A 27983-nucleotide genomic window follows, 5' to 3' on the forward strand; every position below is an offset into this window, starting at 1 on the left:
CAAAAGTGAGCTAAACCTGAACAAATCTCCAAAAACCTCACTTACAGTTTTTAAACTGTAAAAATGCAGAAAGTTTTCTGTAAGGGGTAGGTTTAGGTGTAGGGTTGGTGTAAGGCAATAGCACAAACAGGTTGTACAAAATAAAAACCATTACGCCTATGGAATGTCACTTTTAGATAACTTAGTCACAGCTTGATATATAAAACAAGTTATTTAAAGTATATAAGTTGATTTAGTTTGTATTCTAATGTTCCTATAGGCCACTATAGGATAAAAAAAAAATTATGTAAAAAAAAAAAAGAGAAGTATAAAAATTGAATTAAACTAACTAAATAATAGTCTTAGACACAAATTTCTATTACTATTTCATAAAATCTATCTTAACAAACAAAAAATATAGAAATACCAAAATAATCTTTCATGATTCTGTTGAAACAATCTGATACAATACAGTTCAACATCAGTTCAAACTAATTTACTTCAACAATATGAATCTTCTGGACTGCATCATACTTCACTGTTTTGGGAAGATTATTAGCATTGCTGAGATATTTAGTTGAGAGCATCGGTGAAATTGAAACATCACAGCATATCACATGAAATAGGGGCTATTTCTTCCACAGAAAGTCTGCCTGAAAAATATAAAATACAGTCTTTAGTATATAATAAAAACAACAAGCCAGTGACCATATTGCTGTTCCCTACCAGCAGAGAGCACTTACAGCAAAAACCTTGACCGAAATATCATTCACACAGGATTCGTTTTTAGGATATGTGTATTTAAATTTATTGGCATTCCAAATGTTATCTGTAGTCTGGTCTTGTCAGGCAGAATAAGCAAAATATTGAAAAAACTGTTAAGGTTGGTGTGTGCTGCACACTGCTGACAAAGTAATTGATCCTACACAAAATGTACGTACAGTAGCCAATGTATGCAGGAAATATGTTATATCAGTTATTATAGTAAATATTACAAAACAATAAGCCTATGTTAGTATATTACACTATATTGTATTGAAATTCAAAGTTTACCGTGCAGGGTTTTGGAAATAAGCTTCATGCCCTTAGTGTATGTAGTTAGTATTATTTCTCTAAATGCATCTCTTTGTGGTTATGAAGATATGAGCAAAAATGTCAAAGTACTTATTATAGCACCATCTATTGTCCGATCGGGGTGTGCGTCTGCAACTGAGTAGAAGGGGAGATTTGGGACCATCCTGTCAAATTTTATGTTTTTAGTACCTACTGTACGATTTTGGCCAGGCAGACACATTTAGGGCAGAAAAAGAAAAAGAAAATCAGTACAAATAAAATAGGGTTTCAACACCTTTAATGCTTGGACCACTAATAAGCAGAGGAATTCCCAGCATTAAACAAATAACCATTTACACGCTAAGGACATTTGCATTCTTTCAAAGTCTGCATCCGAGAAACCTGTGACTTTTGCTGTCCATTTAATGCACAGAAGCAGGGAAGCTTTGGCACAACACTTTGGGTGGGATGTCTAGCAAAAGACTAAGAGTGCACTCTACACATTGTACAAGTTGACCACATGAAAAATGTAGACAAGGTTGCCAATTCACCCTCAAAAAAACACTTGGTATCAGGATCAGAGGTGGACAGTAACAACATTTTTCATGTCATTACTGTACCTAAGTGTAATTTTCAAGTATCTACATTTTATCTGAGTATTTTCATTTCAAGAAACTTTTACTTCACCACATTGTATTGTATTTTTTACTCCACTACATTTCTTAAAATCATGATGTTCCTTGTTATTTTGAACTGTGGAAATTATCTTCCGCTCTGAGACACGATACCGGTGTCCAATTCATAAACAAGACAGGCTGCGTTTCTCAAAAGCTCTGTAAGCTAAGCTGGTCCTTGAGACCATTAGTGGCAGTGGATCTATGATCTACTTGGGCTCATTGTGCTTTTGGGAAATCAACATCAGTCTAGGTTTTAAGTAAAAATGAAACATGACTTAAATCAAATTTGGCCTGATGGCTTCATAGACACAAATCTTTTGACAGTATGATAATCTCTACTAAGTTGTTTGTAAAATAATTTTTCCTTCCTATATTGCATGTGAACTGACTTATTAAAGTGGAATAACCTCAAGTAGGTTTTCCATTTACCCAAGAAGACCTGGCAATCTTTTTAACAAACCTGTCTGAGATTGATACCAGTTATCTAAAAGATATGAAAACACACACAACTATACTGTTATTACTTGCATTTATACAGTATTTATTACTGATGATTATACAGTAGTATTTTACATCCTTTGACTTATGCAGAATGATGCAGAACAGACAAATTCTCATCCTACATAAACACTTGTGTTTATGAACTTACGTTGGATTATACAAAATTGATGTAATGAAATCATAGAGTTTTGTTTCTGTAATTGATTTTACTGCAATTGTGATCAGCCATTAACACAGACATTTTAGCACAAGACAGACTGGCCATAAAGGACCTAGAGCATGAACTGAAGACATTTAAGTTGGTTTAATGACCTTATCAATGAAAAGATGCACTGTCGGTTTCTCAAACTGCTTTGCTTCTTATTATGAAAAAAAAGTGCTTCTTGTGCAACAATCATAAAACTGTTACAGTGTATATGAGCCAAATGTGATAATAAACATACCTTATGTTGAGACAGTCCTAACAGCTGTCTCAAGACACGAGAAGTCTCCTTTTAAAATAACTGAAAGCCAGGTAAGTGGCGCCCCCTATCAAGCCAATCAATAAAGAGGCACCAACAAAGGTTGGAGCCTTTTTCTTTGCCACCCTGAATGCGGTGGGCAGCACAGCAGATATTAGGATGTTATTGACATGTCCAAGCACTCTGCGGAAAGTCGGCCGGTTCAGGACACGCTCATAATACGTCTCCAGGTTGACCCGGGTCCCATTTCCCCAGTACCGACGGGACAAACCCAAGAACTTGAGGCGGTGAAGAGTGACAGCGAGAGAGACATCAGCAATGCTAAAGAAGTCGCCACAGAGCCAAGCCTGCTGACTGCCCTCTTCTGGAAAGACGATAAGATTCCAAAATGTTATTTTGAATAAAACCTGTTATGTTCCAACATCAAACACATTTTACTTGAAAACACTTGAAAACACTTGTACAATGCACAATAAAAAATAAAATTTAGATAAATGCTTAAATTCCAAAGCTAGTTTTAAGGTTCTCTCAAATATTGTTTTATTAATTGAACTAAGTGGCACTACTTTTTTTCGGCAATTTCAATTTGTTCGATCGTTAAATACGATATGCCTCATTCAGCCAATACGTGCGTCAACACAACTAATGATTTCTTGCTCAGTAAATTTTCATTTAGTAACACTAAATTAATTAATTTTTTGATAGTGGTTAAGGACATCCAGGATATACTTTTTAATAGTTGAACATACTGTAAGCTTCAATGGTGACTATAGACCAACGGTACTTCTGCGTCATCGAAGGGTAACGCCCCTTTTTGGGGGAAAACAAACGGATTCCTGATACAGAACTCGCTCCAGGGACCTTTTGTTTTTCATTGTTTCTGATGTGTACAGGCCTGACAGACACAATTACAAACAGATATTGTATAATATTTATATTGTTTAGTCATAGCCTGCGAATATTTCAAACTTAAAATCAGTTAACAGCCAAGGTAGCATGCCTAATGAGAGCTAACGTTAATCACGTAGCTACTAGCAGCTTCGTATTTCTAACTACAACAAAACTGTCAATAGCTTAAATCAAGTGAAATATGATCCAAGTATACCACCGACTCCTCTTGACATGGCCTCATCGTCTAGTTAATCATACTGTGAGTATGTTAATTACAAAAATAGGCTACTTGGTGATTCCACGAGATAATGGTAACGTTAGATGTCCATATTTGGCCACTGCGTGGGGTTATTAATCCAGTTTTCGACCATTTCAAAGGGAAACCTCTGTAAACACCGTATCCAGTAGCTTCTTTAAATACCTCTCACGGTCCTCGGCCGGCAAAGAGAGTGTGTATGTTTCTGCCATTTTTGCTATCAAGAAATTAGAGTGAGTTCTGTATCAGGGGAATCCGTTTGTTTTCCCCCAAAAAGGGGCGTTAACCTTCGATGACGCAAAAGTAGCGTTGGTCTATCAGCAAATGTAAAAAGATGAACTCTTTACATATACACTACACTAGTTATTTAGGCAAGTTCTGTTGGTCTGTCATGGCTGTTTATGTAGTTTCTAGAAAGTTGTCTTAGTATTTAGGTTTTGTAAATTGTAAAAAATGTAGTTGCTTTAAATATATTACACACTATACACACACACACACACACACACACACACACACAATATATATATATATATATATATATATATATATATATATATATATATATATATATATATATATATATATATATATATATATATATATATATATATATATATATATACACTGCATTTACTGTTTAACAAAAAAATTGTGATGGTCCTCACTGCAGAACACAAGATCCAGGGGGCATGGATGGTTCCAGATCCAACTCCTTCCACCTTAAATATACCTAAACCTACCCATCTTAACCCACCTGATCCCAACACCCACCCATCTCCACCCCTAGATGTGGATCCAACCACATCCTCTGGACCTTTGTTCAGCAGTAAGGGGCTACTGAAAAATTCTCCCACCTGGTGTCTCCTCAATCCTCCTCTGCAGCTCGGTCTCAACCTGATCTAGAACATTCTCCAGTTCATCCAGGAGTTTCTTCAGGTATTTCATGTTATAATGGTCAAACAATTTACTCTAGAGAGATTCAAACAAATAATGTTTTGTGAAATTTAGCAATCACTTTCTTGATAAACAAGCCTGTAACTTCTGTACTTCTAAATGAAGTGTGCACATATTCAGTAAGATCAACTGTGGCCTTACGTAATGTGCTACAAAGAGCAGATGCCCAGAAAGGGTAATCATACAAATAGCTGGAACTGAACACTGCATGAATGTTTACTTACTTTTAGACGCCTCTGTTTTGCAATATAAGCATCTTTAAGATCAGGATTCTCCGCTGCTAGTTTCTTAAGCTCAGATTCCGTGTTTAAAATCTGTGCTTTAAGACAGAAATAAGACGCTGTTAATAAAGGAATAGTTCACCCAAAATTATTATTCTGATAATTTAATCACCCTTAGGCCAGGGGTGTCCAATTCTGCTCTAGGAGGGCCACTGTCCTGCAGAGCTTAGCCCTCCAGGACTGAGTTTAGACAACCCTGTCTTTAGGCCACACAAGAATAGTTTGTTTCTTCTTCAGAACAGATTTGGAGAAATTTAGCACTGCATCACTTGCACACCAATGGATCCTCTGCAGTGAATGGGTGCCGTCTAAACAGTTGATAAAAACATCACAATAATCCACAAGACTCCAATCCATCAATTAGCCTCTTATGTGGTGAAAAGCTGCATATTTTTTATCCATAATTATATCCACAATACATCAAGACATTTTAATACGTGAATCCTCTTATCCATTATATTTCTTTCTTCAATGAAAAAAGCCTTCCCTTTTGAATTGGAAGAGAAATATACAAAAATCAATCACAGTTTACAAGCATAAACAGTCCAAAACAGTTGTAAACAAATATGTCTGTAGATTTTGAGAGGACTAAAGGAGACGTTTTCACTGGAGGAAGTGATATTATGGATTATGGACTGGCATTTAGGCCAGAAGCAATATTTTAGAGTCAAAATGCCTTCATGATTTGTTTCTCTTAAACATGCTGCTTTTTTTTACTTCACAAGATGTTAAATGATGGACTGGAGTCATGTGGATTACTTGTGGGTTTTTATCAGCTGTTTGGACTTTCATTGTGACGGCACCCATTCACTGCAAAGGATCCATTAGTGAGCAAGTGATGTAATGCTTATTTGCTTCAAATCTGTTCTAATGAAGAAAAAAACATCTTAGATGGCTTCAGGGTGAGTACATTTTAAATTTTGTTTCGAGTTAACTATTCCTTTAATTCATAGTATTCACAAAAAATGTAAGGTTCATTTTAAGTTATTTTGCTCGGTCCCCTTCTTACTGCGAATGTGGGTGGTGGCATAAGCTGGGATGTGGGAGTCTACGGTGATCTCTGGGTGGAGGATGCAGCCATGAGTGTATGCATCCATCTGCAGTGAGTCCAGCAGTTCTCTGTAATGCTGAACTCGATGATAATACGTGCTTCCCTCTTCTGGGATCAGCTTTGGGGTATGCTCTGATTCAAAGAAGGGCACAAAGCACATATACAATATGCTTTAGAACCCAAAAAAGGAAGCTGCTATCTACATGAGCTGCTCTCCAGGGCAAATATCTTATTTTGACTCACCCTTCAGTGCCTCTCATGCTATCCAAATTTCTGCACAGGCATGGAGAACGTAAAATGGTACATGCAAACACAAATGCAACAAAATGAAAAGAAGATAACATATGCACTGAAGACAGCAAAAAAATAAAAAAAGTAAAAAATAAAACGCATAAGCCTGCAGTATCAAACAATTACAGCTTTTAACACATTGGAAATCAGCTGAAATCTAATACAGACATCATGAAAATGGACTGTTGTAAATGCATTTGTTAAATGTGTATTCAGGTGCAGGAGTTAATTTATTTAGTCATGCATTTATTGAACCGTCTGATGCATAATTGTTTAATATTTTTGATAGAAGCCTCTTATACCCTCAATGCTGCATTTATTAGACCAAAAATACAGAAAAAAAAAAAAAAATATATCATGTTATTTAAGAGAACTGTTTCTTATTTTAATGTATTTTAAAATGTAATTTACTTATGTGACTGTAAAATTAGATTTTTAGCAGCCAATTCTTATTATTATCAGTTTTTGCTGCTTAATTTAATCGATTTGATGCATCCTTGCTAAATGAAACTATTATTGCAGCAAATGAGCATATTAAAATAATTTCTAAAAGATCACGTCACATAGAAGAATGGAGTAATGACTGTTGAAAATTCTGACATCAGAGGAATAAATTTTATTTTATTTTACATTATAATAATATTTTATAATATTACTGTTTACTGCATTATGATCAAATAAATACAGCCTTGGTGAGAGATTTTCACAAACATTACAAAAATCTTAATTATTTCAAACTTTTGACAGGTAGTCTAGACTCTAGAGATACTTGGTAAGCCATGTTGAACTAACTATATAAATAAACACAATGACATATACAGTTAAAGGGAAACTCATATATTATTATTATTATTATTATTATTATTATTATTATTATTATTATTATTGTACGTGACATCACACTGTGAAAGATTAAAAGGATTTGAAAGAAATGTGGTGAATGCCATGCTTTAGAGGGTTCATCAACATTATATGCCCTTCAGTACTCTTGTATTTATAGCATTTTACACTGCAGTTCATGCATTCTGTAGTGTAAATACTATTTTACACATAACATTAACCCCAAATCCTTAATGTTTACCATCACAGAAGTTCTGCTCCAAATAGTCCATGATTTGTGTGGGATCACAGATGACATTGTCATTGTGAACCAGCACAGGAACCTCTCCAGTGGGGTTCAGGCGCATAAACCAGGGCTCATTGTGTTCACTCAGAGGCAGACTCACATCATTCTCGTCACACTGAAGACCTTTCTCAGCTATTGCCAGTCTCACCTATGACAGAAACACAACGTTCATTTGTTTGGGTGTTTCTTTAGAACATTATACCAAAGAAAGACTGAGACAGCTATTTTGCACTCGTACTCTCATGTCGTTTAAGAAAACAACAGCAGGCCATGCTATGTTTTACAATTTTATTATACCGTTGTAATTAAGGCATCTGTGTTATGATTAAAGAAATTCAACACAGCCTGCACGCTTGCATAATTACGCATCATTAATAATGCATAATTTATGAATTATTAACATGCATGCTGTCAATCAGCAATTGTTTCATTGAGACTCCCATATGAAAAGGAATAATCAAAATATCGTACATGTAAATATCACAATCAAAACAACAGATCAGATGCTGCATCCACCCTGATGCTCTTGGCCTGCCTACACCAGAAATGTTGAATTATGGGATCTCTTACCTTCTGGGAGCTGAATGACTGAGTCCAGTGATACAGAATCAGTTTAGACTCTTTGTTTTTTGTTCTCTCGACAACCTCACCGCTGTCCTGTGACAGTGCATCCTTCTTAATAAGGATTTCCTTCTCATCCTGAGATTCACCGATGTTTTGCTCCGCCATTTTATCAGTCAGTGGCTGTCTCTCAAATCTAGTCACCTTCGACGACATGTCAGTGTATGTTACGCGCGTGTAGCATTCTTGCGCATCAAATGCCCTTGCAGTGTTTATTGAAATGACGGACGCGTGCCCGTGGATATCACTGCTACTTGAAACTGGTAGTTACACACGTATATGATTTCCACAAATGCTGTCTAGGTAGTCAGCGTACTAGGTTTTGATACACAGCCAGGGTGTTGTACAGCGCAGCCTCCAGTGGTGGTACCAAGGACACACATCCACATTCATAATCACGAAATGTAATATAAATACAAATTAAATATGTATGTTTATATTTTTTTTTCTATTTCAATAAAGCAAAAATCTAATTATTATTTTTTTATAATAGGCTGATATAAAAACAACAGTTTTGTTAATATTAGAAATCAGGAGCGCACTTATTAAATGAGCCAACAGATGTCTCTGTAGTCTTTCTTCTCTATCAAATTACATTAAGCCGTTGATTACAAACTGGTGTAAACTGGTGTAATAAAATTGTTTTTTTTTTTTTCTGTTGAAAATTTCGATTATTTCAAAATACCTTTTTTGCCTCATTTCATAAATGCTATAGTAATTTATTAACTATCACTACATGTTAAATGCACGTAGCCTAAATAAAAATGTTGATTTCGCAGACACGTGGTTTGATTATATTGTAAAGGCCAATAGAATGAATCCTTCAAAATCACAGAGATGTTACATAACTAAGGGATGGCAGCAAACATATCAACTAAATTTTTGAAAGTAAGCATAGACAGACATCTCTCAAAAAACAACAACAACAACAACAAAAACTAATTCAGTGTTGATTAACAAAACGGGCATATGTTTTTCAAAAACGTAATATCTATATTTTATTATGTTATGGTCTTAAAGCCCCCTGTTGTCCAATAAAATATTCAAAGCTGTTAATATATTTACCCAAAATTAGTTTTGATTAGAAACATTTATTTAAGGGGACAAATTAAAATGAGAACAACATTAAATTAACAAACACAATGTCATGTTGTACCTTATAGCAGTTTGTAGCGTTTTAATTAAACGTTAGTTTGTTGTCATTTATTATAAAGAAATCTAAATTATCTGTCAGACCCCTTAGAAGTATTCTGAGTCCCCCCAGTGTCCCATGGAGTCTCGCTGTAGAAGAACATAGCCTGATGTCACTAGTTTTAAAATTGAATGGCAGGCAAATCGTCGGAGAGTTGGGTTGTTTCAACAATCCATGCAGTATACTTTTATCACATCTGCATCCTTTTCAAACAACCTGCCAAAGCCTTCAATGCCACAAGAACAAGAGGTTTTAACACAGCGACATCATTAACAACATAGCTGCCAATAAATTATTATTATTATTATTAATAATAATAATAATAATAATCTAATAAATTAAATTAAAAAAAAAACGTTTTCAGCAGTTTTTGTTTTAAGCTTGTTCTGAAAGTTTTGTGTAAAACACAAACACGCATTTCTATCAAACAGCCATGTTTCCTTTTAATGAGTTTCAGATCCTTCCAGAATAATCAAATATAAAAACAATGATCAAACAAATGTGAAATTGTTCTTTGACTAGTCCACCAAATTCCCAACTATCCTATATAAAATTAAGTTTAAGTCTTTCCAAAACATGTTGAGCTGGGTAAATCTTAGTATTTTGTAGGACACTTCTTTTAATTTGGTTATTAATACACAATTTGTTTTGCATTTTCCATGCTTTATTTTTCAAAAAAGACAACCAAAATCCTTCTGTAAAGGAAGAGAGAATTCGAGTAACCTGTGAACTTGCGCCCTCTGTGAGGGTGAAGAAGGCGGGGCTGTGGCGATGACGCGCGACGGTTGTCAGCGTCGTTCTGTGCCGCGCCGCGGTCTGCTTGTGTCTGCTCTGCGCAGCGCAGCGCCTGCGAGCGGAGGGAGTCGGTGAAACGTAGCGGCGGTTCCAGCGGGTGCGACTTCGGTAATGATGCACTAAACCTGCCTGCTCATTCATACTCTCACAACCCAAGCAGAAATACCAAACAACAACATCTCCATTGCGATTAATTCTTCCCGGTTTAACCGTTGCGGCTGAACTCGGCTTAGAAAAGAAGGTTTAATGAAAGAGAAAGACAAGAAGAAGCGCACGGCAACGTTACGACTGTTTATATTTTCATCCCATTCTGAATGACGGGCGGACGGTTCGACTTCGACGATGGAGGCACTTTCTGTGGCGGATGGGAGGACGGGAAAGCCCACGGACACGGCATCTGCACGGGACCCAAGGGTCAAGGCGAGTACGCCGGGTCCTGGTCGCACGGTTTTGAGATAGTCGGGGTCTACACCTGGCCCAGCGGGAATACGTACCAGGGCTACTGGTCGCAGGGCAAACGCCACGGGCTGGGTGTTGAGACCAAGGGAAAATGGGTTTATCGTGGGGAGTGGAGTCACGGGTTCAAGGGTCGCTATGGAGTTCGACAGAGCACCAATACACCTGCTAGATACGACGGGACGTGGAGCAATGGACTACAGGACGGCTATGGAGTCGAAACCTATGGGGATGGTGGTGAGTGCCACTGTAAATGTCATTTGTATGTTTAGGGATGAGAATCGTAAGCAGTTTGACTCCTGTTGTCGATTCCTTAAATGTCCCATTAGTTATTATTTTATTGTTTTTGATGAAGAAATGTTTGAAATAAGAAATTATGTGATTTAGCCTACCAAATGATTATTATTACAGCCTGGTTTAACAAATCAGGAATAGGCTACATTTTATTCTGTGTTTACAAAACTGTTAGTCCTAATACTAACCATATATTGTAATTGCAAGCCTAAACATACCAAAATATGGTAACGTGTTTGGTATTCATGAATTAATTCATACATACACCAAAACTCATATCTTTGACTACAACGCTTCATATGAACAACCAGTCAGTTACGACGCTGATTTAAGCCTTAAGTACAACAACACTGTAACAGCTGTTGCTTCGTTTCGATTCGGACATGACGAAAGTAATGATTTGCGGTTCAGCGAGTCAGATTAAATTCAGTAACCGCTCCGACTGGTTCACAATCGTTTTTGATCCACTAATAAGAACCGACTCATTCGAATCATTCCTTCGGGAGTCGGACACAATTTGAAAGCACTGGATGTTTTTGATTCGCTAAAAAGAATCGGATCAAACGTGTCATTAGTCTGAACATTTGTATAAATACATCTCTGAGAACTTTCTGGACCTCTGTGACATAAACTATTCGCATGGGTTTTATTTTTATTTTCTCAAAACATTGACAACAAAAAATACTATAATAGGAAATGTGTATATATAGGTAGTTTATGGATATGTTTATTATATATTCTTTAAAAAAAGAACCTGATCATGAGAGTCATTCACTCAAGAACTGTACACACACTGGCCTCACTGCATGTTTTTGGTTCACTTATGAGAACCAGCTCATGAGAATCACTTGTTCTGGAATCAGACTGCACTGAACAATGTATGTGTAAAGTTCTTCCCACTGAATAATAGAATGCAATTCCATAAGAATTCAATTTTGAGAATCTTTAACATAATAGAATGTCATAAAAAAAAGGCCACAGGTCAGTGCCATTGGGTGTAAATAAATCCCAATCTTTTCAAAGTACACTGAAGAATTGCTGTTGGCATGAGAATGAATATTTGTATTTGAATATTTTTGTATTTTTTTGTACATAAATACACAATATATAATAATTTACGCATTATATATTTTGTCCAAGGTTGTTAATTAAAAGTTTACCACAGTTTAATCTATGCCTTATGGCATTGCAATGTGACATCCAACATTTACCTTATAGTTTACATTTTGGAGCCTACATTAGTTTCCAGATTAGTTTCAGGGTCTGTGTCATTTGTGTCAGTGGTTTTAGATTAAGCTGATTCCGATGAACATTGTGAACCTAAAACACATTTGTTATGCATCACTGAAGGGGCGAGAGAATTTAATTATCCAATGTTCATCAGTTTCACACCGTTGTTTGCTTACTTGATTTACATGAGTTTAATGTTCCTTTCTGTTTCATAAGGCACGTATCAAGGCCAGTGGATGGGGGGCATGAGGCATGGCTATGGTGTGCGTCAGAGCGTGCCTTATGGAATGGCCACCATCATCCGTTCTCCGCTTCGCACCTCCCTGGCCTCCCTAAGAAGTGTGCAAAGCAATGGCGCTGTTCTGCAGGATGCGGTACCCGACACACCAGTTGGAAGCCGTGGTGGTTTCGTGCTGAATTTTCACAGCGACACCGAAGTCGTCACCGGGAAGAAGAAGGGCCTGTTCCGCCGCGGGTCCCTCTTCGGCAGTCTCCGCCAGCTACGTAAATCTGACTCCAAAACGTCCATCTCTAGCAAACGGAGCACGGCACGTAGCGACGCCACCATGAGCCGCATCAGCTCCAGCGACGCCAACTCCACCATCAGCTATGGAGACGGAGAGGTGCCTGATGAGTACACCCCCATGGAGGACCATGTGGACGCCACCACCACGGAGTCCTATATGGGCGAGTGGAAGAATGACAAACGCAATGGGTTTGGAGTCAGTGAGCGATCCAATGGGCTGAAGTACGAAGGGGAATGGATGAACAACAAGAGGCATGGATACGGATGCACAATATTCCCAGATGGAACCAAAGAGGAGGGGAAGTATAAAAATAATGTGTTGGTGCGCGGGATAAGGAAGCAGCTTATTCCTCTTAAAAACCATAAAACGAAAGAAAAAGTGGACAGGGCTGTGGAGGGGGCTCGGAGGGCATCAGCAATCGCCAGGACTAAAGTGGAAATAGCAGTGTCAAGGTAGGGCACCTTCTTTGCTGAAGATACTTTTAGAAAGCCAAAAATTTAAATTTTTAAATTCTGATGTGGTTCCAAACTCATTTGATTTTCTTGTTCAGTGGAACATGTACATACCAAGTCTTCTGAAGCCATACAATGGTATTGTGTGACAAAGCCAATTTCAAATAACTGTAATGCAGTGTTTGCCTAAAACAAAATTTCTTTAAAAAAAACGTATGTTAATTAAATAAAACTTGTACAGTATATACACACACTCACACATAAATATGCAGTAAAAAAAAAAATGTGCCTTTGCGGCTGACTTAAATAAAATAAAAATAAATAAAAGCTAATCGTAAATAATGAAGAAAAAAAAATCACTTAAGTACATAACAAAATGACTAAAACTTAAACTAAAAAAACAAAAATAAAAGCTATTTCGAAATATTATTTAATACAACATAAATCATATTAAATTAACACTGCTCCACTGTTGCTTTTATATCTCAGTTGCTCTTCCATATTGAGATATATATATATATATATATATATATATATATATATATATATATATATATATATATATATATATATATATATATATATATATATATATATATTCAATACAGAAAGATTTTTGGTCACATTTTGGTCTGCTATCATTTGTTTTTAAAAGACTAAGACATAATGCAGTCATGACTGCTTTCATGATACTTTAATAGTGTGTTTTTGTCCATTTTGGAGTCTAACAGCATGGATCATATGGCCAGTTCATTCTTCTCCTTTTGTAATCCATGTTAAAAAAAAAAGTCAAATGTGTGTTGGAACGAAATGAAGGTGAGTAAATGATGACAGACATTACAAGAATATATGACTCACAACTGTAGAATCATCACAATTTAGTAATATCAGTCATGAGAGGTTGACTTGAAACTGCTGCGATCAAGTGCACCAGCCACATCAAGGCTTCTGTAACATTCCAGAGATTGTTACTGCTTGTGCTGTTAAGCTGTGATGTCTGCATGATTCAGTATGGCAAATGGGGGATTTATTTAGATGTCATTTATTAACCATATGTCATATTTTAAGTTGTCTTCCTCAAATAGAGTTTCAAAAGGTTGTGCAAGCAACTTTTTGAGGATTGGTGTCTATTATTTGTCCATAGCTCAGATGCACAAGGAGCAGTCATGGGGTCATGCATCTCATGTACTGTACACTATTTTGATGTTTGTTCCCGTGCCAAGAGCCATACTTGACAGACACTTTAATGGATGTGTTCTGTAAACCATTTATTCAAGGCACACAAATTCATAACATCCTTAACGGGTCTTGGGAAACTCATATGCTCATGTTCCTTCCGTTGACCAACCAAACAAATACTTTGCCCAACGTCTTAAATCTTCTTCAGTCTTCAATAGACCAAATCATGTGTGAATATAAACACACACACACTGTATGAATATAACCAGTGGACTGGAGATGTTACTTGCAGAAACTTTCAATTAGTGATTCAATGAAGGATTTTAATATAGTGAAAGCTGTTCCTACTCTTATGTTGAACCCACTGGATGAGCAAGACCAAGTTCACTTATTATTGGGCTTGCAACTTCTTAATGGGCTTTAATTAGACTTTTTGAAAACATATTTTTCAATTACATAGTAGAATTAAAAGTATAGGTTTTGCTTAGAAGCAACACTGAATAAAATGTGAAGACTTGTCATACATTTGATTGTATCTTGAATGTTAGTGTATTTTGTCTTAATGCACCCGCAGATTTTTTTTTTTCAACTTGTTTTTTACTGGTTTATGTTTTTAAAAATGGGGGTAAATCTTGCAAGCCAATATAGTATGCGATTTTGCTTATTAAGTAAATTAATTAAATGTTTGAGATATTCTAAATATTTGAAAAATACTGCAGTATTGCAGAGTATGTCCAGCTCAGGTGATCAGATACAGTGAAATGAATGAGTTTTCATGTATAATATTAAAGTTTAGGAACCATAAGATCAAAAAAAAAAAAAAAAAAAAACTTTTATTGAATAAGGACACCTAAATTGATCAAAATTGAATATAATTCCATTTCAAATAAATGCAGAAATATTCTATATAAAACAAATAAATCCTGAAAAGAAAATATATAATGTTTTTTGCAGAAATGTTACTATTTTCGACTTTGGTAATATTAAGAAATGTTTCTTGATCACCAAATCAGCATATTAGAATGATTTCTGAAGGATCATGTGACACTGAAGACTAGAGTAATGATGCTGAAAATTCAGCTTTGCATCACAGGAATAAATTACGTTTTAATATATTTAAATAGAAAATGAGTGTTTTTAATTGTAATAATATTTCATTTCACAATATTACTATTTTTACTAGCCTATTTCAAATAAATGCAACGTTGGTGAGCAATGCATAAGATACTTCTTTTCCAATAACATTAAAAATCCACCACAAATTTTTGAATGGTTCTGCAAATAATTTCTACATTTTCAGTCCGAATGGAAGACAACACAGAAACTAGGTGATCAGTATAAAGTAACAGAGCATGGATTCTTAGTTCCTGTGTCTCTCAAACTTGGGACTGAACCTGTTTGTGACCTTTAACCCTACCAGGCCCCGATTGATATATTATTTTATGGGTTAAAGACCACCAATAGAAGTGACTGATTGTTGGTATGTGTATATGTGCACGTCTGCCTCATATGTCTGATGACCCTGATGTTCTGACCTCATGTTAGTGATCAGCAAATCAATAAATAAATAACATGACACAGAATATAGGCTGCACTTTTCTGCTAGTGTTCAAAGGGGTCATACAGGTTATACAGTTGGTTTGAGTGACTCTTTCAGGCTATTTACAGTTTCTTTCTTTATTTTAACATGGAGTAAGCCACATACCACATGCTGGGCACCATTAGCCGAGTATCTGGCATTTGTCCCTCTCAGGAGTGGTCTGTCTTCTGTGGTTACCTCTCCGTCAGCGAGCAGTGGGTCAGGGTTACAAGACTTACACTCCAGGGTCATTACCAGTGCTATGAAATTAAAGTAAAGCCATTCTACTATGCATTACTTGCATTTCGTTACAGCTGAGTAAGAGTATTAGCTGGCTAGCAGTGCTTTAAAAGATTGATATGGTAATACTCCTCACTATCTTCACCCCACCCTAGAGTATATTCCCTTCAAAGGGCCGTAAATATAATCCCACAGGTCGGGGGCAGGGGCAGGACTTCTGCTGCGGTCAACAGAATCTGCTGTTTTAGGAGGTAGTGTGAAAGGTTAACTAGCGTACTTGGCCTCACTGTGAAAGGAAACATGACAGATTCAGTGTCAGGACAACTACAGAATATAGCAAGTTCACTTCAGGTGTTAGCAAAGAAAATCAATGACAAGAGTGAGCTTTAACTTAGTTTAGACCTACTATTTGATCTATCTGCAAATTTATCAGAGGCTAATGGTAATGCTAGCAGATTGTATTGCTGTTATGACCAGGTCACAATTTACCCCAAAGTCAAAGGGGGAAAAAAGTTATATTTGCATATATATATATATATATATATATATATATATATATATATATATACACATTAATAAAATTCAGCCTGTTTTGGGAGAGTAAATTGAGAAATTCCGCCACTAATAAACATTTTAGTTTATTATATCTTCATTACTGTAATTTTTACAGCAAGAATATATATTTCTTAAGCTATATTATTTATTTTTATTAGCTTCATATTCATATTATATTTATTTCATATTACATATTATAAAGTAGTTCAACATATGCTAGGGCTGGGCGATATAGCTAACGATATGATCGTGCGCATCTAATCAGTAAAGCTGCTTCCGTGATTACCGCTAAATCGCCAACACCTGCTTATAATTGGAGTGGCATTTAATAGACAGAGCCGTAGATCGCTGACAGGCTACACAATATCGCGTTAATTATCCCAAATGAATCGCCTTCAATAATGCACACGATATTTCATACATTGTCAGCGATCTACGGCTCTGTCTATTAAATGCTGCTCCATTTAAAAGCAGATGATGGCGGTTTAGTGGTAATCATGGAACCAGATTTTCTGACTAGATGTGCATGATCATATTGTTAGATATATCGCCCAGCCCTACATATGACACATGATGAATAAATACTTTAACATTTTCATTTAGGAGAATTAGGGCAGACATTCTTGAAAATGAAGTTGTTTTGTTTTTGTTTGTTTTTTAATCATAAAGATTCTAAAAACTGTTTCGTTTTCTTTAAGAATAAAAACATTTAGTTTTTTGTTTTCGGTTTTGAAATAAAATATGAACCCTAGCAATGATTTGAAAAATGTAAGGGTCTTAAGGCATTAATATTTATTAACTCTCAAAAACGTTGGGTGGCACGAACATATTAATTCATATAAATTTCTAAATGTGGCAGAATTATGTACAAGCCCTTGCTTCCTGATTTATAATGACAGCTTTGCCTCTGGTTATGCTAGTGATTTTGAATGAGAGAATGAGTGAGGTAAAAAAAAAAGAAATTCCATTTTTCCTCCCACCTTTTCTCACCCTCTTCACCCTCGGCTCCATTTGATATTAGTCATTAACCATAAAAAGGAGGGAGTAGAGGAGCGTTTAATTGTTCAGTCAACCTACAGCACTGTGCTCTCTCTCTCTCTCACGCTCACTGGTGTGTCAGCAGCACAGAACTCAAGCTGACTAAATAAGGCAAGGATGGAGTCAACTTATCAGCTCTGGACAGAAATACATAAGCCAGTAGCAGTTGATATAGTAGCCCATCACTGCCTGGATGTCATCTGCCCTATGTGCCAATAGACTTCACGAATGTTTATCGTCAGACGCAACAATGACTTAATCTGCATTTGTCTGTTACCCACATGCAAGCACACAGATATAAACACAGTGACACACACACACTTTGAGCCAGTTATTTCGCCAAGAAAAACAAAAAATGATATGAAATGAATGAAAAATAATAATTAAATAGAAAAATAATAGGTTTGGGTGATATTTCTTATAGGGATGCACCGGTTGACCGGCCATAAATCGGAAATTTTTGGTCTTCTTTAGGCCGATATTTCAGGAAGTGCGGCCGCGTGCACAGACTACATTGTAATCGTTCGCTATGTCATTTGTGTGGAAGTATTTCGAAATCTGTGCGCAGGACACGGGCAGCCGTCCAGCACTGAAAATGCAAAGCTACATGTCTGAGGCACAGATAGCAGCAGGAAGCGATCAGCCGTTGGTGTACTGGCGCACAAATAAGAGTCCCTTTTCTGCGCACACTAAAGCTGCGCGAGCTTGTTACCGGTCCGAGCCCTGAACACGAGTAGACCGTGAAGAGAGGTTCAGATCAACTCTCACGTGTTGGATGAAAAATGAAACGGACTAAACTTTTTTTTTTTTTTTTTTTGTAAAGTGGAACTTGCATACACGTTTGAAAAGCCAGAAGTAAACGACAGTTGATTATTTTTATTTTACCTTAAAATTACATCGACTTAATTTGATTTAAAAATCACCTGCTGTAGCACACTGAGAAAAAGTGTTTCATTCAGCCAATTAAAAAAATTTGAGTAATGATTCACATCTATATTTTTTTTACTTGCAGGCCTCCAAACAAAAAAATAGAGTAAGGAGCCATTGGCTCCTATAAGAAAAAAACTTTTTTTTTTTTTTTTTTTTTTTTTTAGGTGCCACAGAATAAACATGTTTTATGTGTTTTATTTAAATTATTTATTTTACATTTTAACTTTTTAATCATACTGACATGTTTATGTCTCATCTTTTCTTGACTTTATCAGCATTTTTATCCTTCTTGTAGATGACCTGGGAATGAAGGTTCACTTAAAGTGGGAGCTAAATGTTTTTTCCAACTTGAAACATACAGTCATGCGTTGTTTATTACACAAAATCTGTACCAATATCATGGACCATAAGCAACACTTGGCCCCTGAGTATAGTTTGGGGTCCTCCTCAATGCATCCTGTAAATGTTGTCATACTCTCTTAAAAATAAAGGTGCTTCATGATACCATAGAACCTTTTTTTCCTGTCTAAATGGTTTCATAAAGAACCTTTTACATTTGAAGACAATAACAGATTATGAAAAGGTCAGAAAGAGATTGTTCTTCAAAGAGCCTTTGACTGAATGGTTCTTTGTGGAACCAAAATTGTTCTGTGAAGAACCTTTTAAGCTCCTTTATTTTTAAGAGTGCATGTCTTTCACACTTTCAGTCTGTTTTTCTTAATTAGTAAAATTAAATTTTATAGGAGGAGTTGAATCATGTAGACAACAGGTTAAGTAAAATTATTAAAATTCAATAGCTCATAAATATAGCAAAATGCTCCTCTTTATAGTTATTTTTCTAGCTGACTGATGATGGACACCGAAAGGGAACTGAGGTTAATATTACGTTGCAATGTTTACAAGCTTTACACGTTTTCTGCAGTTTGTAAGTGTTGTACTGTAGAATCTCTTATAAAAAAGCCTGCCTTTTGATGTTAATTCATGTTCATTATGTACTCTAGTAGTAAAGAGCAAGGTATGATAGGTTCACGTGCTGCTTGAACTGAGGCACTACTCGCGATCGCGCCTGCCGCATTAGGGACCGTTCACAGGTCAAGTCTTTTGCGCGGTCATGTTCGTTATTTCAAATGTAGGCACGCGGTATGCGTGCGTGCTCATAATGGAAGCGACGCGCACGTTTTTTTCCAGCCGCGTCCGCACCGCATCGAGTTAAAAACATCTCAACTTTTCAGAATCCCGCAAGCGTACCGCAGGTCACGTGACAAGAACCATTTGGAATAATTTTAAAGCTGATACTTTGTAAGTTAAAAAGTAACAAAGCACAAAGCTTTTTGCGATTACTGGACGGCAAGTGCACGTCAAATAATGAAGTTCATGCATTAACAGAACACAGCATGGACTAAGATCTTGTTAAGAAGAAGCCTTATGATTATAAACGAGAACTGTTAACGATATTGCCAATATCCACACAGATGACAGCTTTACCTGTTGTAGTTTGTTCAAGTTATGAAAACACTGTTTTTCTGCACTTTCTCTTCAAGTCTCCATCATTTCTCTCTCTTGCGCGTTTATCAGGTGTGTGTCAGCGCTGCTGCGCGGCAGATGAGGACTGTTTAAAACTCTTTTTCCCACTAAAACGTCAATGCGCATACTCTCAATGCGCGAATATAACAAAAGATGTGAATGCAAAACAATCAGTAAAAAAGGCATTACATGCATTTTTTTTAACAGATAACATGTAAATACATATGCCTAGTCGCCAGTGGCGACCTCAGCAAAAACTTCACTCGCATTTTAATATTTATGGTCGCAAATGCGACCGTTTTAGACGCAGTTTGGAGCCCTGACTTGAGAGAATAGTTATTTATTTTTCATTGGCTCAAGTGAAAAAATATAGATGTGACTCATTACCCTAATTTTTTTATTATTATTTGCTTTAATTATTTTACAAAAGCACAACATTTTGTTGTTTTTCCGAGTACATGAATAAACGTAGAATCTTTACAGATACAAAAGATGCATTACTCTTATCTGTATGACCAAAAATGACTTTAAGAGCAAATGATTGCACCGTAGCCTCCATCTGTCCTGCAGTAGCCCAACATGCTGTTCAGCTTCCACACTCCGCACGTGAACAGCGCACTTTTTTATAGGCTAACACATGCGGAAATGCACGTTATTCAAAACAAAACAACGGTCACTAATTAGAAATACAAAATGAGTAGGGGTGCTCCGATCACGATCGGCCGATCATTAATGCGCATCTTGTCAGTAAAGCCGGTTATTTAATCAGTGCTTAATTCCATCAGGTGCGTGATTTCACATAGAGCAGCTGTTACTACACAGAGCCGTTGTTAACTGAGAAGATGCGCCAATAAACGCTGAAAATGAAGTGGATTTGCGCATCTTCTCTATTAACAACGGCTCTGTGTAGTAACAGCTGCTCTATGTGAAATCACGCACCTGATGGAATTAACCGCTGATTAGAGAACCGGCTTTACTGACGAGATGCCCACAACGATCGGCCGATCGTGATCGGAGCACCCCTAAAAATGAGGATTTGTAAAGAAAAATATCAGGGGATTTCGATATAAGCCAAGAGGATACTGTTTTTTTTTTCCTAAATTAAGGAAACTTTGCTTCCTTTGCTCCTGTTATCAAACGCTGGTTTTCATGAGGCTCACTGGCACATGCGCAGCGATGACATCATACATCATCAGCCCTTAGCTGCTTCCGTGTACAACAGTGAGCGCAAGCTACATTAAAGTGATTATTATGTTTTGAATATGTATATTTTTCTTACAAAAGTGCATCGATTCGCTTTGTTAACCCCCCAGAGCTGTGTGAGACAATTATTTATTTATTTATTTTTTTTTTTTATGGAGGGCCGCTTTTTATTTAACTTCTTTTGGACTGATGCATGCAACACCATTTGAGTGGCATTAAACAGCTTGAAAGATTAAAGACAATTTTTAATATAACTCAGATTGGATTTGTCTGAAAAAAGAAAGTAATATACACCTAGGATGACTTCAGGAATGTATGGGCTATTTTCTTTTTGGGGTGAAATAACCCTTTAAAGAGCCAGTAAGCACACATACTGATAAGACGCGCGGGAAAAAACAGACACATAACTTCATAATCATACCTCGCGTTGTGATTCGGAGATGCTCGTTGGTCTAAATAAAGTTGGTAATGAACCCTCTTTTATGGCCAAACACTTTGAAAATCCCGCTGTACTCACCGAGATTAAAAAAGCAGTCATCAGTGAAATGTTGTGAATACAACAAAAGGGATTTGTTGTACTGCTCTGTTATTGTGGTAAAAAAACTCTCAGATCAGAGTTCCGTTTCTCCCAAGACGGTAGGCGGAGATTATTATGCAAAGTGTTCCTAGTGACGTACATAGAGATGGGCAAAAGATTTGAAATCTATAATGACTCGTTTCAGTGATTCAGAATCGACTCCTTACTTTAGAAGCCAATAACTTCATAAATTGTGTACTTTTTGATTTAATTACTTTGCACATTGTTTACACTGATGTAGAGCTACATCATACACTGTAATACAGGTAATTTTTGATTTCCCATCTGTGTGGCTCTTTAATATCAGTTATCACATACATGACTGTGCAAATGTTTATGGACGGTAAGATTTTCTTGTGTTTTTAAAAGATGTCTCTCATGCTCACCTATGCTGCAGTTATTTGATCAAAAATACAGTAAAAACAATAATATTGTAAAATATCTGCTTTAATATATTTTAAAAATGTATTTTTTTCGTATAATACAAAGCTAAATTTTCAGCATTATTACGCCAGTCTTCAGTGTCAAGAGATTCTTCAGAAATCACCCTAATATTTTGATTTGCTTAACAAGATACATTTCTTTTTATCATCAATTTTGAAAACAGCTGGACTAGTATTTTTTTGTGGAAACCATGATATATTATTTTCAGGATTCTTTGATGAATAAAAGGTTCAAAAGAACAGCATTTTTATGAAATAGAAACATTTTGTTACATTATAAAAATATTTTCTGTGACCTTTGATCAAGTTAATGTTTCCTAATCAAAAATATTTATTGAAAAAGTCATAAGGATCCCAAGATATTGAACTGTAGTTTTACTTAACAAAAATAATCTAGATGTGTATTATAAATATATATATATATATATATATATATATATATATATATATATATATATATATATTAGGGCTGTCAAAAATAGCGCGTTAACGGCGTTAATTAGTTGTTTGTCGTTAATTACGTCAAATTTTTTAACGCATGCGCAGTGTGACAAATTATTCAGGTTAAGAAAGTCTCGTCGATCTCTGAATTCTCAAGATATTAACAAACAGCGGCGAGCGCCGCGATGAAAACACCGAAGAAGCTTAAGGTTTTACCCCATTTACTCTCAAACACATTCATGCCAAGCTCGATAAACAGAGACGACTTTGGTAGTTGATACGCTGGAGCTTCTTCTTTCTGTTATAGCAGTGATCCTCATCTGGCTCGCGAGTTTCCTGCAGAGTTTAGCGCAGACTCCAATTAAACACACCTGCCTGTGATTTACTAATGATCCTAAAGACACTGATTAGCAAACTCATGCGTGTTTGATTAGGGTTAGAGCTAAACTTCGCAGGAAAGTGGATCTCGCGAGCCAGATTTGAGGATCACTGTGTTATAGCGTCCTGTGCATGCGCAAAACGCCTACATGCAATGCAGCGAAAATTACAGCTGTTTGGGAAAGCATATGCATTTTTACTTGGTTTTACTGGCACTTGAAGCCTTCAGAACGTGAAAATATCGATCCTAAAGTATTGTGGCAGAGCAAATGAACACCTCCCAAAAACAAGAGTGCCCAGAGTGCTGCTTATGTGATTGTGGCGCATGTTTTTGTTTCTGAGTTCATTCTTTCGAGTTTCTCTATCCATAATTTCATAGATATGTGGCTATATTTAACCACTGGTTCACCTAAAACTCTTACACTATCTGTAGTTAAATGGCATGGTTTGATATAGTGCTCAGGTAAATTTGATCTAAGTAAATGTTAAACTTTTGAAATTCAGAAAAAAAGAACCACATGATGAAACAATACATGAAAATTATGTATCTGTGTCCTGTTATTTATCTTTTGGTATGCATTTCAGAAAAAAAATGGTTAGGATTCAGGTGTAGTTGCAAATAGTGATTAATCATGATTAATCCACCGAAAATTCTGATTAATTTGATTAAAAATTTTAATCATTTGACAGCCCTAATATATATATATATATATATATATATATATATATATATATATATATATATATATATATATTAGTGCTGTCAAAATTAGCGCGTTAACGCATTCGATTAATTTGAAATATTTAACGCGTTAAAAAAAAATAACGCAATTAACGCGGTTGCAGTTTTTTTATTTCCAGTTGTGGCCTATGTGTGTTCAACGTGCAAAGAAATATGGATAAGACCAAGGAAGGACTTTTAGACGGAAAGTTTCAGTATAAAACTCTGCCGGATTACTCTTCAGTCTGCCACAAGAAACAGCAACATTAAAATCATGAACTCAAATGTCATTGTTTAAAAAAAAAACAAAAAAACAATGACTGTAACAGTGCGTAAATCAGACCTTTCTGTAACGCTAACGTTAATAAGCTTAAACGAAAATAACAAAATAATTGTGTAGCGGAGTATTTTTTGTACACAGTGCCGCGAACTGTCAATCACTCCTGTACGCGTGCATCACTGTCCTCCTCAGCTGCAGCAACTTGCGCTCTCTCTCTTCATCCAGCTTTAAAACAAAAAGGGGACAAAAATATCATATTGTTTTTGTGCATAGGCTATAGATTAATTAGATAAATGAATATCTAAATTTGTGCCTTGCCGTCTACGGTATTTTTTTAGAACTTAGAAAAAAGATGCTGCAGCCAATGAACAGCCAGCGGGGGCTGCAGGACGACTCAACCTCCGCAGACAGTTTTTAATGTTTATCAGACAATAAATACTCAAGATTTTGCTTTAGTATAACTCACAACGAGTTTCACACACCTTCTCCGGCCACGTTGAGTTGTTGACACTTAACAGTGGGAAAAGCGACACATGCGCTATTCACTTGTATAACTTAAGGGTGAATGGGTAATGTAGTTTCTGCTCTGGGTGGGATGAATTAGGAAGCTTGCATTGTGAAGGGCGCTCTGAAAATCGGCAGTGCAGGTAAAAGATTAAAACCTCTATTAAAACAGATGTCCAAATGAGCATACCGGTACGCTACAAGCACGTTCTGGGCGCGCGGAGAGGTGGCGGTAAGCTCAAGAGCTATATTTGGAAGTGGCGGTACTGAGTACCGGTGCGGTACCGGCCCACTTAAAGCACTGGCAATGACTATACTTTGGAATTTTTTTGCAGTCCACTTAGAATTCAACATGGAAATCATTTTTGTTTTTTATTGGCATTGATTGTTTTGAAATTCAAATGGTACTTACATGCCTGTGTTTTTATTTCTGTAATAAATATGGCTTTCAAGCCAACAGTTAATTTGGAGGATATTGATGGTTTATTGCAGGTATGTTGTTTACATGAGAAAATCTGTGTTACAAGTTAAACAAAAATTCCAATAAACAATCATATTTTGAATTTAAATAGTTTCTTTGTCTTGAGTTTACATTAATTATTTACATTTTACATTTACATATCCAAAAAGTTTCAGTCTTTTAATTGCGATTAATCGCGATTAATCGCGATTAATTTTAAAAAATTGTGCGATTAATTAGTTAATTTTTTTTTAATCGATTGACAGCACTAATATATATATATATATATATATATTATACATAATATATATATTATGTATCGGACGCCGATATTTATTGGCCAATTTTTCCTCAACTCACAACCATCGGCATATCGGCTATACCAGGAAAAAGGCCAATATAACAAACCTATGGTTGATTAATTAACTGTGTGAAGGCATTGAGCTGTATAATATCTGTTCCATATTTGTAGCACTGCTGTCTGCAGATCAAACAACAAAAGATTGCACACTGTTATTGACTAAGTAACTTTTGTAACTTTCTTAAAGGTACAATTTGTAAGATATTTGCAGTTAAATATCAAAAAACCACTAGGCTAGTGTTATATATTTTGTCCAGCTGATTACTAACAATATCTCTAATGTTTTCAACTACTTGTAAATTATGAGAAAATTCCTAGTTGGCAGTGCAGTCGCCTGTCAATGATGTTAGTTACCCTTTGTTACCGCCTTTACTGACATAGAAACCAAATGACAAAAATGTCGTGGACAAATGCAGAAGTAGTGTCTAGCGTTATCTACTACTACTTGCACATTTTATGGTGGATTGTGTTACTTATTTATGGAACATAATTACTGTTTACAGTCTGTCGCTGGTTCTGTCGATAAGGACAGCTCCCGTAAACATAAGCATACAGGTCAACCAAACAAACCAAGAAGAGTTTGGGACAAGAGGAGAGAAAGAGCGAGGATTAATAAAATGTATGCTATTATAACGATCAACAAGATAAGTATTATGGGGCATACACGCCAAACGCGGGGGCATCGTGTCTCTAGACCCGCGCGAGGACGCGTCTGATCCATAGTCTGATCGCGTCTTTGCATTGAATTTGTTTGTAATCTACTTGCGCAATTGTTGAACTCGCGTTTTAAAATTATGACATAAAACACAAAATTTATTAAACTGTACCTCATCCATTAAATCCATGATTTATCTTTTCGTCTGATCTGTCAGCGGTTGGGTAGAAGACAACAAATCCCATCATTCCAAGCTCCTTCTTAGTAGGGATGCACCGATCATGATTTTTCATGGCTGGTTCCGATACCGATTTTTTACAAACAAACTGGCCGATTCCGATTTCATTTTTTTTTTTTTTTTTTTTTTTGTCTTTAAGCAACAAACAAGAAAGAAGGAAAGTGTGCATAAACAAGATGTTTATTTGGTATTTAATAGGCCAAACTGGCTTTTAGCTATTGAAAACAATAACTGCAACAGTCTGAAATTAACAGCTACATTACAGACATCAGCATTTAGCTTTTGTTTTTGAATTGGGTTGAAACTAAAGAGAACTGGCCTTAAATTTAAAGATTAACTGTAACCATGTTAAATTAAAGGCAATAATTGCATAGTTCTACAATCCAAACAACACACAATTCAATAAGATGTTTCTTGATCAGCATTCAGTATTTTAGTTTTTAAATTTGGTTTTAAATAAAAAAAGGTCTTTACCAGTGTCTTTATTTACAGACTAAATAAAAGTATGCTATATAAATAGATTATTCCCAAATGGTAAAATCAAATAATGTTGGTGTGAATAAAACAAAGATGCAAAGTGTTTTCATTCATCCAAAAATAAAAAAATTAGGGTAATGATTCACATCTATATTTTTTTCACTTGAGCCAATGAAAAATAAATAACTATTCTCTCAAGTAAAAAAATGTAGATGTGGATCATTACCCTAATTTTTTTTTAATAGGCTGAATGAAACACTTTTTCTCAGTGTGCAACAGCAGGTGATTTTTAAATCAAATTAAGTCGATGTAATTTTAAGGTAAAATAAAAATAATCAACTGTCGTTTACTTCTGGCTTTTCAAACGTGAAACGTCAAAAATATTTTCGTCAAAGTTTAGTCCGTTTCGTTTCTCATCCAACACGTGAAAAGTTGATCTGAACATCTCTTCATGGTCTACTCGTGTTCAGGGCTCGGGCCGGTAACAGTAAGCTCGCGCAGCTTTAGTGCGCACAGAAAAGGGACTCTTATTTGTGCGTCAGTACACCAGCGGCTGATCGCTTCCTGCTGCTATCTGTGCCTCAGACATGTAGCTCTGCATTTCCAGTACTGTTTGGCTGCCCGTGTCCTGAGGTCCTGCGCACAGATTTCGAAATACTTCCACACAAATGACATAGCGAACGATTACAATGTAGTCTGTGCACGTGGCCGAACTTCCGGAAAAATCGGCCTAAATAAGACCAAAAACCCGATTTATGGCCGACAACCGGTGCATCACTACTTCTTAGCATCATTAAACCACGCAATTTTTATTGTTTTGGTAGTGCGCCCCCTCTCGTGGCAGGTCCTACAACCTGTACCTTTAAGTGTAGTAAACCTTATCTGAATGATGACCAAAACTTTACTAATGTTTTAAGTTTATTGCGTAATTTTTTTACTCCAAAAACACTTTACTTAAAATAAACACAGCACGAGACTTGCACATTAAGCTCTCTCTCTCGATTGGATTATCATCAACATTCAGTGAATTACACAAAACACCTATTACTAACTAGTAAACAACAGTAAAAAAAACCTCTGTGTGTTTTGGGGGGTGCTTAATAAACTGACAA

The 27983-nt window shown here is 36.1% G+C and overlaps 2 protein-coding genes across 2 annotated transcripts in view; one reads left to right on the top strand and one right to left on the bottom strand.

Moving 5' to 3' along the window:
• Positions 1-2226: 2226 nt before the first annotated feature.
• LOC127946012 (ganglioside-induced differentiation-associated protein 1-like) lies at positions 2227-8470 on the bottom strand. The gene is made up of 6 exons (XM_052542295.1): positions 8092-8470; positions 7477-7669; positions 6063-6236; positions 4997-5091; positions 4673-4787; positions 2227-3035 (listed from the first exon to the last, which is right to left on the bottom strand). Exons 1-6 carry the CDS (start codon positions 8296-8298, stop codon positions 2683-2685), a joined length of 1137 nt encoding a protein of 378 aa, XP_052398255.1. The 5' UTR covers positions 8299-8470; the 3' UTR covers positions 2227-2682.
• A 1650-nt stretch (positions 8471-10120) lies between these two features.
• The window catches only part of LOC127946493 (junctophilin-1-like), a 46955-nt gene continuing 29092 nt past the window's right edge, over positions 10121-27983 (top strand). The window contains exons 1-2 of the mRNA XM_052543116.1: positions 10121-10822; positions 12326-13088. Coding sequence (XP_052399076.1) covers positions 10444-10822; positions 12326-13088 — 1142 coding nt within the window. The 5' untranslated portion in view covers positions 10121-10443. The remainder of the gene's footprint in view (positions 10823-12325; positions 13089-27983) is intronic.

Source organism: Carassius gibelio, chromosome A24, assembly GCF_023724105.1.
Source record: "Carassius gibelio isolate Cgi1373 ecotype wild population from Czech Republic chromosome A24, carGib1.2-hapl.c, whole genome shotgun sequence".
In the NCBI taxonomy this organism is placed as follows: Eukaryota; Metazoa; Chordata; class Actinopteri; order Cypriniformes; family Cyprinidae; genus Carassius; species Carassius gibelio.